Genomic DNA, 14,290 nt, shown 5'->3' with positions numbered 1-14,290 from the left:
ACAGTTTCACGCCTCGCAGAGTAGGCCACTAATTTACTTAGTTTAATGCGTCGCAATTGGTTAAAAGATGTTTTTCCACCTCAGCTCTGGGTAAACATGCTGTTAGCAAATAGATTTCTTGTGGATTTCTGTCCCAACAGGGAAACCAGAACTGATGAATTTACCCATCCCTTTTTTTTTTTAAAGCTGCTTTAGGTAACTCCTGAGCAATACTCCTACGTCTCTCTGACTTTTCTTACACTGTGCTGAACCAGTGCTGAGCTATAACAGCCTATGAAGCAGTATCCATTTGACTCCTTTTTGATAATGGGTACTGCTATTTGAGTAGCATGTAAAAGTTATTCAAGTCATTACAAATCCACAAAGGACATTTGGAAGACTGTGTCTGATTCAGTGCATGCAATCCCACATGAGTTGAAGGAGATGTGGGGGGTTTATGAACGTTGTCTTCTGTGTCCACCACCAGGTCTACTCAGAGGAGAGCGTAGACCCCTGCCTGCTGGACCTGCAGAGGTATTTGCCCAAATACTTCGGCCCCTGGTCTTCACCTGATGCCCCTGCAGGTAAGAGACGTTAAGAAATGGTCATTTCCTTTCCTGTTCCATGTGTGAAATATGATATACACAAGTGAAAGTTATAAAGCAGCGATAAATGAACTGTATATGAAGATAGCTGGATAGTGAATTAAAGTTCTTAATTAAAGCTGCTTTACGCGATGGAGGAGGATAGGGGAGTCTACGCCCCCCGTCGTGCACACGGCGCAAGGTGGCGCGACGCAAAGCTTATTCTTATCGTCCACTCAATAAAGTGTTTGTTCGCCATGCGCTCCTCTTCTATTAAAACTTGTGCCAAGGGGTGTTGTAATCAGCGTATATGATGTGGTCTAACGCTTGATCCAAAAATCGCTATCTTACACCCGCTAAAAATCATTATGCCACTGAACAAGAAAAACCTGGTCTACTGTATAGTGAAAAGCGCATATAAAGCACAACTGAAGATGCACTGTTACGAGATGTAAGCATCAACTCCTCATCACACACATTCTAGTGGGTCCCAGAGGCTCAGGGCATGAACATGAATAATTTTGGACATGCCATTTTTAATAAAAATGTTAAAAAAGATAAAAACAATAATTTTTTTGATTCTATGTTTCTACCACATTGTCTTACAACCTTTTGGCATGTGGCAGTGTCATTTTCAGTCAGAACAAACATATTGGTCAAGAGAAAATCAACATTACATCAATATTTGCCAGGGGTATGAATCATTTTGTTCTTAACTGTACATATAGAAAATAAATGGAAATAAAAATACATGGATACAAAATGTTTGAAAATGTATGCTTCAAACATGCAAGAGACGTAGTGATGTAAGGCGAGGAGGAGGAGTGAGTCTATGTGTGGTTTAGCTACTTTGCAGCATCCACCACAAGTGTGACTCCGTTGTTAGTTCCTGTTTTAGACACATTCAAGCAATGAGGCTAATAATAAATGCTGACAACCACGCGGCAGTATAGGAGTCACCTTGTGTAAGCAGGTCACCTCCATTCACATAATTTTGCCTCTGAAGTCACACACAATATTGCATTGTTTTGTCCCATGAAACCATCAGATTCCACCTAACCGTTGCGTGACAGATTAAACTGTTTGAGTTGAGAACATGATATGAATACCACTTGAATCTGTCGCATGATTATTGATGGTAATCGCAGTCCGTGTGGATCTGTCTGTGTATATGTTAATGTGAGTATATCTTATAGTCAGATATGTCTTATGTGTTGGTGTGTATTTTTCCTGTAGGTTTTTGAGCTTGTGCTGAGTGTGTGTTTGTGTGAGTGTGAGTAGGTACTCAAAAAGAAAATGTGGCTTATGTGCTCTGATATTTGACTGATAATGGGTTTCCTGTGTGTGTTTGTGTGTGTGCGTGCGTACGTGTTCTTGTGTGTGATGTCTAGAGCTGTACCTGCGTCTGGAGGACGTGACGCGACGCTTCCGAAAGCCCTGCATCATGGACGTGAAGATCGGCCAGCGCAGCTATGACCCCTTTGCCTCCCAGGAGAAGCGGCAGCAGCAGATCCGCAAATACCCCCTCATGGAGGAGATTGGCTTCCTGGTGCTGGGCATGAGGGTAAGACACACACACACACACACACACACACACACACACACACACACACACACACACACACAGCCATGGATATAACCACACACACAGCCATGGATACACACACACACACACATACACGCAGGCACACACACACACACACAGAAACAGAAACACACACAAAAGAATGGATATACACTCGCAGAGAAACAAAAAACGCGCACACGCGCACACACATGCTTACAGCAGCAGTGTGGAGTTTTGGTATACTCTCTCTCTCCCCTGCTCTCTCCCCTGGCTCCTGCCATTTGACTTAATGAGCCGGGGCTGGAGAGCAGGGCCGTCTCCAAAGCCCCCTCCTCAGTCCTCCCGCCAGACTTGCTCTTTAATTACTACTCGCCAAAAGGGCCGTGGGAGTGGAAGGCAGGGAACCAGGGGAAAGAAGCGTGTGTGTGTGTTTCTCTGCGAGTGGTTTATACATTCCTTTGTGTGTGTGTGTTTCTGGTTCTGTGTGTGTGTGGCTGTGTGCGTGCATGCATGTCGTGCTTGCTTGCATATTTGTTGATGTCTGTATATGTGTGTGTGTGTGTGTGTGTGTGTGTGTGTGTTGGCTGTCAGGAGAATGGGGGGTGGGGTGATGTGCACTGGCTTAACCCCAGAATGGTGATGATTCGCATCAAGAGCACGATGTGCTTTCATGATTAAACTCTAACCTAGAGTGAAGGAAGAGTGGTTAAAAGTTTACACACACACACACACACACACACACACACACACACACAAATAGGAAGTAGACCTATTCTGTAAAAAAATAGCAATGAATACTCAGAGAAAGGCTAAATACAGTCATGCAAATACTCAATGCAAATTCAATTCCGTCTGAGAAAGGATTGTGTCAGAATGCCACATGAATATTCACTAACTCTCTACTGAGCAAGACCCCCCCTCCCACGCCCCCATTGACTTTATATGTGTCCCTGCAGACAGAGATGTTCTTTCACATATGAGATCATAAACGGTGAACTTCATGGAAGCCTGTGCATTTTGGAATATGATTTCTTACGTCCGCTTGAGCAGGGGGAGCAGATTTGCGAGGTTGCTGAACACGGCGCCGTGTGGGTTTACCTCATCCGTATAAATCTGTTTATGATTGAATCCCGTCCTTTCCCAACACCTGCGGTCCATTTTTTCAGACTTGTTTTCTTTTTCTATGCTCCATTGATCTCCATTTATTTCACAGTGACGGATCAAAAGGATACTTTATACCTTTATATGAATATGGTGCAAATGGACTATTACTTCCACTCTGACAGTCACACAGAATTAAAACAGTTCTCACAGAGGTGCAACCTTTTCAGCTGACTTAGGCTACGTTTATACGGTGACGATGAAAAGAGAAGACGCAGAAGTGGCGTCTTGTCTTCATTTTTTTATTTGCGTTTAGACGAGCATTCTCAGGGGGAAATCTTTGTTTATATGAAGACACAAGACTATGTGATATTCGATTGGATATGCATTCCAGTCTGCTGGGTAGTGGTGTGATAGAACGCCGGTACGTCACGCGCAGACATTCTAATTTGACAGTTTAGCCAGAGAGGTAATCAAGGATCTTTGGTTTAGCCGTTTAGATGGAGACGCAACCCGGGTCGTCTTCAAAACTCTACACTCTGGAAGGAGTCTTCAGATTTTTGCGTCTTCAAGCCCCGATGGCGGGGTCGCCGTGTAAACGAAAGGCACTTATGATAAAATACTTTGTTGTCTTCCTTCGCAATCGTTCTCGTATAAACGGCCCCTTAGTGTTGTAAGACGAGGAACAGATGGTTGTTTATCATACAGATTGCCAGTATGCAGGCTGTAAAGACAACACACAACTAGACAATAGGCCACAACCCATCATAGATATACACACATCAATATTGAAACTGACACTAAAACGTCTAAAAAGCCTATCTCATAGAATCATTTCATAGATCTGTATGCTTGAAGCATGTTCCTGGGCCTCGACTGTTAGACGAATAATTGAAGCCAGTTTGAATGGGTAGGGAAGAATTGAATACCACACGCCACTGCTGAACACAATTGACCAGTAACTCATGTACAGAATCTCGTACCTACATCTTGCTGTGCTATAAACATCTCATCTGAGTACTTCAAGTCAAGTCAAGTCACATTTAATTATACATCGCATTTTTGTATGCACAGAGTGCAACCCAAAGCGCTCCACACGCAGACATCAAGACATAAACAGACAAATGAACAAATTGACAAATATAGTAAGCGTACATACTTTAAGCGCATCTAGTGTTTTTTTTAATGGTGCCTTCATGTCATGGGCAGAATGCAGTACTCTGTGTTTGTATTGTTTGTCAATGTTGGTTTTTAGGCAACAGGAGTAGTACATCACACCCGAACTCTCAGTTTTGGGTTTGTATCTCGGCCACGTATAGGGTGAAAGTAATTGTAGGTGACTAATTACTTAATATTAATCTTAGACTGGCGAACTTCAGGAAAACTCAGGAATCAGGTTTATTCTGTTACAAGCTGAGAGGGTACAAAAAAGGTCTATGGTCTATGTAGGCCTATCCCAGGCCTGAAAGGCCTAGGTTGGCCTGTAGCCAACTCCTCTCTTCCGCTCTACATCCTTAGTCTGACAATCCAAAATCTGATCTGACAAACATTGCAGTTTAGTTACTTTTAAATGTTTTAAACAAAGAACAAAATGGCGCCAAGAACAATCCCACTTGGTTGGCTCTTCACTTGGTATCAGACACACCTACTCACACCCACTTCACACCTATATGAATAGCATGAGGAGAGATATCTTATATATCAGAAATATCACTTATAGAATGTTCCAAACATTCTCACAATCACATCATTACAATCCTTGTAATGAGACTATCAAAATGATACCAGACATGAATACATTTACATTTCATGATACATGGATACATTATATCAAGGAAGCATCCTTTGTCTTGTGTAAGTGATAGGCCTTAAACCAGCACATTAGCATTCCATTGGGGGAGGGGATAGTGTCTTTGTTTAAAACCAAGATGGGTTACATGGCTAACTAAAAGTAGTCTTGAAGTTAAATTATTATCCATTTTAACCATACATTTTATTGCTATCAATTCCCCCTTTTCAAGTCTGAATGACTTGAAGTTTAAAATAAGATTCCATAACATGAGCCTTCTTGAACAATTTTACAATTTTTTTTTTTTTTTTTTTTTATAAAGTCCATAATCAGTCCATAATCAATGTAAGTGTGTGCGTGAGCAAGGAAAGCAGCGTTCAGCATACATCCCTTCTTGCGTTTCTCTTCCGTTGAAGAAGGGTCCTCTTATGAAACTTGAATGTGTCTGCATTGTTTCAGTGTAAGTGTATGCGAGTGCAAAGGGTGTGCATGCAGGCCGCGTTCGGCGTGCACCCTTGTGTCAGTCCAAACAGTCCATGAACAATGGGCCATGAGTGTCTTTGATGATGCGGAGTGCGAGGCTGCTTTCGGCACCCCCTTTTGTTGCTTTCAGTCAGTCCAGTTTTGTTGCTTCCAGAGTCATGGCAGTTGCTTCTGCCACAGGTTCCGTTGGACCTGTGGTTCCTGAGTCTCGTCCAGTCTCGTCTCATGACTGGCCTGGCCCCCACCGCTGCTGCTGGCTGTACCTGAGCCCAGGGCAGAGTTGTCTGGTCCATCAATCTCGTCCAGTGGCATGGCCTGGTCTCCACGGCTGCTGCTCTGGCGTGGTAGCTGAGCCTGGTTGGTGGAGCCATTCGCCATCTTGAAAGGATCTTCTGATATGTTTGCTTAGTGGTAGTCGAAGACAAAGGCATGTCACACCTCCCTTTGTCCCTTCTGGCATGAAAGAGATTCTGGAGAGTGGATTCACAACAACTTTGAGAGACATTAGCATGAGTGTAAACAGAGTCAAACAGTGTCTCGTGAATGCAGATTCACAAGTCAACAACAGTATGCTAATGTATTCAGTTTCTCAATTGGAGACAGTCACACCTACAGTATGGGTCTTCTAACATAGCAGGGCTATTTATCTCCAAACAGAGACAACACATTTGCATCTATTGGCAAAAGGCCAATATAAAGAAAATAAATAAACTTTGGTTAAGTTTAGATGTTTAAAAGAAAAATAATCCACAGACTCACGTGGGTAGGGTACCCCTGCATGTCTTTTAAAGAGATTTTGCATTAGAAATGAGGGTCAGTAAAACAAAACAGTAGGCATTTAAAAAAATGACCATTTGAGCAATAAAACCAGTAAACTTAGATGGTATTTCAAGTCAATACCATCTATCTCCCCCTTTTTATAGTTTCTTAACTATAACAGATTGTGATCCCAATATGAATGAAGAAAAGAAAATACACCACTAAAAACAAATAAAAAGTAATTTCAAACATAAAGAAACTCAAGTTGTGGGTATGAATCCATTCAATTAAACATTTGCCCACATCAAACAAGGCGTAAACATGTAGCAAACATTTCCCATTGGCATACAAGCAAAAATAAAAAAAAATATGTCTTAACATGTTAAACCCCAAAATGTGTCCCTTAAAAGATAAATTAAATGAAAGAAAGAAAATGGTTGAAATCAACAATGGTTTCCCATTATCACTCCTCTTAGGTTCATATCTCCCCAGTGAAGTTCCTTTTGTGTCCATGGGGGAGAAGCTGGGGGGTTGGTTATAGAATACAGTGATGCTAGGAACAAAGGCAGTGAGATAAGATAGCAAAAGGTGTGAAAACTTTTGACCCAAGAAAACAAAGAAGGACTTGAAACAAAAAATGGAAACAAACACATATAACGAAATAAACAAATTTCACACACACAGGGCCGGCCCACACGCGCATTCATTCATACTGGACACACAGACACACACAGCTCCATGGAGCTGGAGGACAACTTTAAACGGGCTGCAGGAAGAATTTCCTGCTTAAAAGAACAAAAGAAGTTTAGTCAAGCTTTTTCAGTTAGCTCATATTAGCTCACAGACATCTAGACGCCCCTAGCGGCAGCTAGTTAGCTCAGGCGTACTTAAAAGAGGCCTAACCATGCTCTCTTGAGCTTAGGCCTATGCTGTTTGAGCTTAAGCTGTTTTCACACTTGAAAAAGATTACGACATGAATCCTGGATTCATCATCTGAGTGTAGATGTAGCCTAAAACAAAACACCACATCTACTCAAAAACAAAACAAGACTAGTGTTAGCTTAACACTTTGGATTCTAGCCGCTCATACGCTCTTGGTGATAAAAACAAAAACAGCAGCGCCAAGTTCTGTCTAATATTCTGTTTTGGTAATGAAGGAATAAAAATGTTCTGTAAACAAAGAGGGGCATAAGCTACGTAGCTTCTTAGGACTTGACGTCCCTAAAACCGCGGAAAATAGATCGCTCACTATACCACAGTGATTAATATTGAGTTGCCTAGCACACTCGCTAATCTATTTACTCTTTATATACAATAAAGAGGCACCATTGGACTTCAATCCAACACATATATCGACGCTTTACAAAATATGGATCAATTCGTCTTGTGCGACGTTTTGCCAAAATCGGGGAAGCACAAATTTATGTCCACTATTAAATTACGGTTTTGCCAAAATATTGCCAAAATCGGGGAAGCACAATTTTGTGTCCACTATTAAGTTACGGTTTTGCCAAAATGTCTACTCACTCAGAATGTCTTTCCCGATATCTTAACGCCCATTCCAAACTGTGGTTAGCAGGAACCGCCCGGGTTTACAGATCCACCTTCGTTCATCACCAAAGAAGAAATGCAGATAAAAAGCGTCCTTACCTGGGAGCTGACACCAAAGCGATGAGAAAAAGAAAAAAGGAAAAAAAACTGCGGCATCTTAGAATCAGCGACAAAAGTATATTATCTCTGCGGTTGGAACCTCCATGAAAGTAATTGTAGGTGACTAATTACTTAATATTAATCTTAGACTGGCGAACTTCAGGAAAACTCAGGAATCAGGTTTATTCTGTTACAAGCTGAGAGGGTACAAAAAAGGTCTATGGTCTATGTAGGCCTATCCCAGGCCTGAAAGGCCTAGGTTGGCCTGTAGCCAACTCCTCTCTTCCGCTCTACATCCTTAGTCTGACAATCCAAAATCTGATCTGACAAACATTGCAGTTTAGTTACTTTTAAATGTTTTAAACAAAGAACAAAATGGCGCCAAGAACAATCCCACTTGGTTGGCTCTTCACTTGGTATCAGACACACCTACTCACACCCACTTCACACCTATATGAATAGCATGAGGAGAGATATCTTATATATCAGAAATATCACTTATAGAATGTTCCAAACATTCTCACAATCACATCATTACAATCCTTGTAATGAGACTATCAAAATGATACCAGACATGAATACATTTACATTTCATGATACATGGATACATTATATCAAGGAAGCATCCTTTGTCTTGTGTAAGTAATAGGCCTTAAACCAGCACATTAGCATTCCATTGGGGGAGGGGATAGTGTCTTTGTTTAAAACCAAGATGGGTTACATGGCTAACTAAAAGTAGTCTTGAAGTTAAATTATTATCCATTTTAACCATACATTTTATTGCTATCAAGGGTCAGCTTGACCTTCTTGAGACATTGTCTCTTTGTTTCTTTCTGTTAGTCTTGTTGCATGCATCGGGGGAAAAAAACACACATGGAACGTTTTTCTTTATCTGATGACTTGTTTTAGCTTCCTTACTTATTTATTTTTTCCCTCTTACATTAGCTTCATTATCTCTCGCACACATAGTGGCAGCATGTGAGTGCATCATCTGTAGAATGCGGGGCAGAGGCAGGGGGTCTTCTTGCCCCTCTGGGGTTAGCGCAGGGGAAGGGATGTTAGCTTTATCAGTTAAACAGGATGCTCTTATCTTGCAACCTCCCTAAGGACCCTTTCCACCGCAAATCTCCCATAGTTTAAACACAGTCCACAGGGGAAGACTCTTAATTAGTTTGTAGTTCACCAAAGTGAAGGGTGTTTTTTACTTTCCTAAATGGCTAAATGGCTGTGTGTTGATGTACGTACATATCCCAGGTTTGGGAATTCTTGAGCTAATGGAAGTCGATAACAAAACATCACGCGACGGCATTCGCTTGTAGACATCCGTGTGCTTGCATTGCTGTTTATGAGGAAGTCGTTTGGTTGAATATCTTGTCCCTCTGAGCTAAACTTTGATTTAGAAGGAACCTGAGTACAATAAAGAGGCATGGTCTGCACTTCCCGATCACTCAACATCCAATTGCAAAAAACAAAACAAAATGGCTCACAAAAGAGTAGCCAGCTTGAATGTCAGCTGGACCGGAGGGACCACATGCTATTGTGCATATTGAGGGCATACTATACAACACCATTAAAACCGGTGTGTGCAAAGTCACAAACAGGTTTTACAGGAACATTACGAATAAACAGCCTGAAGTTCTAGTTCTCTGCAAACATGTAGGGTTAAGCAATTAAGCAATTTAGAATGTTTACACAAACATTTTCAAATAAAGCAGTTCAAACAAAACAAAAAAAAATCCTTTGTTTAACGAATGTGAACGCATCTAAGGATGGTCCAGCCCCTTGACTTAAGATTCCATTTAGAATCTAAGCGGCCAGCTCATCATTTCTCTCAAGGCGACCACCTCCCACTTGCCGAGGGATGGGCAGAACAAAAGACCCGAGGCAGAAGATGAAGTGATTGGAGCGAGGGATGGTTAAAAGAGGGAGCTCTCTGGCACGAGGCCCTGTCTATTTCCCACCGCGGGGAGCTTCATCTTTGAGAGAGAGAGAGAGAGAGAGAGAGAGAGCCCTCATCAGTAACCCATCTCCCTCCACTCCATCTAGTTTGGTCAAGTGGCGCGGGTGAAGTGACCCATTAGCACTAATTGCCCCTTCATGATGGGGAGTGAGATGGAGAGGAACTCCCTGTACACACATTCACTCACTCACTCAAATAAATAAGCACACCAAAGTACACACACATTCCAGTGAGGGGTCCTAGAGGCTCAGGGCATGAATATGAATTTTCTCCTCTAATCCCCTTTTAGCCTTAGTTAAAGTTGCACCCCTTGTGAAATGAATAATACATTTTTTTCCAACGAAAGTTTGGCACTCTTTTTAATTTATTTATTTCAGTTGATTTTCATGCACCGCCACTTGGAGGAGACATTCCCCATGTTGGTTCAAAGTGCATCTGCACTTTTCCATTTGCTTTCACCACTTTCCCTACACTTGTGAAGTTGGCGCTCAATGGTGTTTTAAGCCCCCACCGTCGACTTCAAGGCAGCGCTGCGACCGTCGACTTCAAGGCACCTAATCCTAACCCTAACCCTTGCCTAACCCTAGTGCCTTCCGTGCCGTGCTGCCTGGAAGATGCCGTTGGGGGCTTAAAACACATTCTGAGTGTGTGAGCCAAACACATTTTGAGTTGTGTTTATGTAAAACATTCAAGATTCAAGATGACTATTACATCTCATTGTAAAATCTTTGGTTTCAGTTTTCAACATGGTCTGGTTTGAACAATAAATGATCAGGGTTCCCACGGGTCATGGAATTTCTGGAATATCATGGAATTTTAGTCCAGAAAAAAAAAAGTCCAGACATGGAAAGTCAGACATGGACTTTCCATTCCAAAAGTCCAGACATGGAAAGTCAGGGAATTTCATAATTTTTGTTTAACATTTATACGTTATACAAAATACATTAATACAAATATATTTTCACGCAGAATTAGATAGATAGATAGATACTTTATTGATCCCCAGGGGAAATTCAAGGTCTCAGCAGCATACAGACAACACAAACACAGCAGAAAGAGTAATTAAAGTATATAATCTAAAAACACAACTAAGCAATAAGGACTGGTGAATTGGTGTATATCAGGTTATTTGCATGACTAGTGAGCAAAGAGAAAACGTGTGTGTGTGTGATTAGTTTGTTCATTCTTTCTTTCTTTCTGTCTTTTTCCCCTCTCTGTAGGTGTACAAACTGGACTCCGATACCTTTGACACGTATGACCAGCACTTTGGCCGAGGTCTTGATCAGGATACTGTGAAAGAAGGTAAGGGCTGATTCCACTAGCAGTTAAAAAAGTAACTAAAAAGTTTAACAGTTGATGCCTGAACATCAAATTCCAAATTTAATTGATCTCCCACTTAGGTGTCATGTCTGTGTACAATACGTCTCTATCTGGCCTGTGCTGGGAAGGATTTTTATCTCACTTTCCCAATCAATTAATCCTTTTAAACTGATGCGAGGAAGATAAAAATGTGTTATTTACTGTCATGTCACTTAAAATTCTGATTAATGGCGAAGTGATTTTGCTTTTTCATGATGGATTGATACTGCCCTTGGCCATGATCGGCAGTAATAAAGCTCAAGTAAAAACATTAGTCTGTCATCATTCATATCATCCATATTTTTTTCTTTTTTTCTTTCTCTCTCCTCCACCCCCTCTATTTAAGGCCTCTCTAAGTTCTTCCACAACGGTGAGCGTCTGCGTAAAGATGCAGTAGTGGCAAGCGTGCTTAAGGTGCAGCAGATCTTGGGCTGGTTCGAGGAGCAGAAACGCTTCCACTTCTACGCCAGCTCGCTCCTGTTTGTCTACGAGGGCTCGCCGCCTCCCGCAGTAACCGCCGGCACAACCGGGGGCACCCAGGAGCCACTCAGCCCCGGGGGCGGCAATGGTGATGGTGGTGGTGGTGGTGGTTGTGGTGAGAGACAGGTAGTCCTTGAGTACAACAACAACATCGAGCAGAGCCTGTCCACCATGTACGCCCTCCACAAGCAAGCCTGCACCCGGCAGCACCACGGCGCCATGATGCCCGACAATGGGGCCTGGAGGCACCCGGCGACAGTCGCCCAGCAACCGAATGGCAACCGCATCCCCCACGGGCTGGAGAGGCTGAGCCAGGAGGGAGGGGACGGAGGAGACCGCGAGCACCATAACGGAGCGGAGGAAGAGGAGGGCAGTGGGGGGAGGAGGAGGAGGAGGAGGAAGACGCCAACGAGAGGGGTCAAGGCCGGCGGAGAGGAGGTAGAGGTGAGGATGATCGACTTTGCCCACGTCTTTCCCAGCGAGAGCTGCGACGAGGGCTACATCTACGGCCTGAAGAACCTGATCCGGGTTCTCCAGGAGCTACTGGAGGAGGTGGGGGAGTAGCAGCTCAACACAGGTCTCACCTTTGGGACTCAAATCTCACTCTCTTCACTCTCTCCACTCTCTCCCACACACACACACACACATACACACACACACACACACGCACGCACAGACCCCTCTTTGTGAAAAGTCCTATCCTGTGGCACACGTTTGTCTGTCCAGTTGTACATGGAGGCGTGGTAGTGGCCCCACACACACACACACACACACGCTCCCCTTGCCCTAAACCTCTGCACTATCAGCACTCAAACGGAAGGCATTTCCTTTATTGGTCTTATATATTTGTTTTTGTGTGTATGTGTGTGTGTGTGTGTGTGTGTGTGTGTGTGTGTGTGTGTGTGTGTGTGTGTGTGTGTGTGTGTGTGTGTGTGTGTGTGTGTGTGTGTGTGTGTGTGTGTGTGTGTGTGTGTTTGTGTGTGTGTGTGTGTGTGTTTGTGTGTGTTTGTGTGTGTGTGTGTGTTTGTGTGAGAGAAAGAGAGAGTATTTGTTTGTTTGTCAGTTGGTTTGTTCTTTTCCGTTTATACATTTGTCAGTATCTTACTCAGGTAAAATGATATTTGTGTATCGGTCCTTGGCAAAGGTGAATTATTTTTCGCCAAGCTTGCAGTTTGTCTCACTGTAACCTTTGACACTTTGCTTCCTAGTGCTCTTGTTCTAGTGTTTTTAAGAAGACTTTATTTTAACCAAGTGTTTTTCTTTCCTGTTCAAAGGTCACAATTAGGAATGTGTGTCTCTTTTGTCCCATATTTGTATTTGCTGCCAAATTGACCCTGTCTTCTCAATCAAAAACCCTTTTGATGGTAAAAATTGGTGAGGGTAGAAATAAATGTTAACGTTTTTTTAAATTATTATTATTATCATTTACTCACTTACGTACTTATCATTTGTATATACCATTTATACAAACAGTTAACCTGGTTTGTGTAGCTCATACCCTACATTATATGCAGCTTTGATGGTTATAAAAATGATATAAAGAATATGAGGAGACTTGGTTTTAAGAAATGCAATCTAGAATGTTCCTCTTGTTGATACAGAGGCACTGCCAAAGGAGTTTAGGTTGGTTGAGGTGAATTCAACAGAATGTTACTGATTTTTGGTCACCCCTCATGCAATCAGCGGTTAATTTACTCACAGTGCTGCCCAGAACTGTCATTGGTGGGGGTTCATTACTCCAAAAAAAACTGAAGGTACACATTTTTGTGCGAGAATAGCCGTACAGTTTTTCTTTCATCACGTTAAAGCTTTTCCCAAGCAATTAAAAAAATTAAAACAAATTATTGAGGCAGACCATGCAGACATTACTGTTTACATTTTTGAATTTTCTTTTAAATGCGGCAAGGAAAGCCAGAGTGAAGTGAAAGAAGGAGGGGTACATGGATTTCTGCTTGAAATGTTGGTGACAGAAAAAAAATACCTATTTCATTTAAATGTAATGTAATGTAATGTAATGCATAAGTATGTTTTAAAGACAGGAATGGCCATTGAATTCTATGATTAGTCTGAACTGAAATGCTTGTATGATGGTCAAACAACATGAAAAATTGATTTAAGCTATAAAATATATCTTTAAGTTCATGATATCCTTACTTATATCCTTGCTGTGTTCAGAGCAGTGTGTCATTGCAGCTAGTTATGTTATGTCAGTGAATGTCAATATCTCAAAACATCTCAAACCCTTACTTTAGTGTGAATGCAACAGGTCATTTTGATGTCTTAAAAAAAAAATAATTCCGATTATATGTTTTTTTTTTTGTTATGATTTTTAAAGATTATATTTTCGGTGTTTATCTTGATTTACTGTTGTTTTGTTTTCTGTTGCCAGTATATGCACATATGGTCACCTCACTGTTCTTTGTGTGAAACAAGGATTTTATTTGAGCTTGTAGCCATTTGAAACATAATTTTAGTTGGTAACATTCCTGATTGTGTGTGCCTGTTGAAACTTTAAAAAGCATCTCGCAAAAAAATGAAATAATTTAGGAATTCTGTGCCCTTTGAGGGCATCTTACAAA

General features: G+C 41.8%; 1 protein-coding gene across 1 annotated transcript in view; it reads left to right on the top strand.

Annotated features, from left to right (window-relative positions):
- Positions 1-12,657, top strand: part of ipmkb (inositol polyphosphate multikinase b) — a 19,700-nt gene extending 7,043 nt beyond the window's left edge. Inside the window, exons 3-6 of the mRNA XM_076298050.1 lie at positions 467-563; positions 1,955-2,127; positions 11,093-11,174; positions 11,578-12,657. Coding sequence (XP_076154165.1) covers positions 467-563; positions 1,955-2,127; positions 11,093-11,174; positions 11,578-12,275 — 1,050 coding nt within the window. The 3' untranslated portion in view covers positions 12,276-12,657. The remainder of the gene's footprint in view (positions 1-466; positions 564-1,954; positions 2,128-11,092; positions 11,175-11,577) is intronic.
- The last annotated feature ends 1,633 nt before the right edge of the window (positions 12,658-14,290 follow it).

The sequence above is a fragment of the Alosa pseudoharengus genome, unplaced genomic scaffold, assembly GCF_046254945.1.
Source record: "Alosa pseudoharengus isolate Yale_2024_CS ecotype anadromous, Long Island Sound unplaced genomic scaffold, YU_APseudo_1.1 YU_APseudo_1.1_scf_21, whole genome shotgun sequence".
Classification (NCBI taxonomy): Eukaryota; Metazoa; Chordata; class Actinopteri; order Clupeiformes; family Clupeidae; genus Alosa; species Alosa pseudoharengus.
Note: the sequence above shows the minus strand (reverse complement) of the source record. Positions and strands in the feature narration are given on the sequence as shown.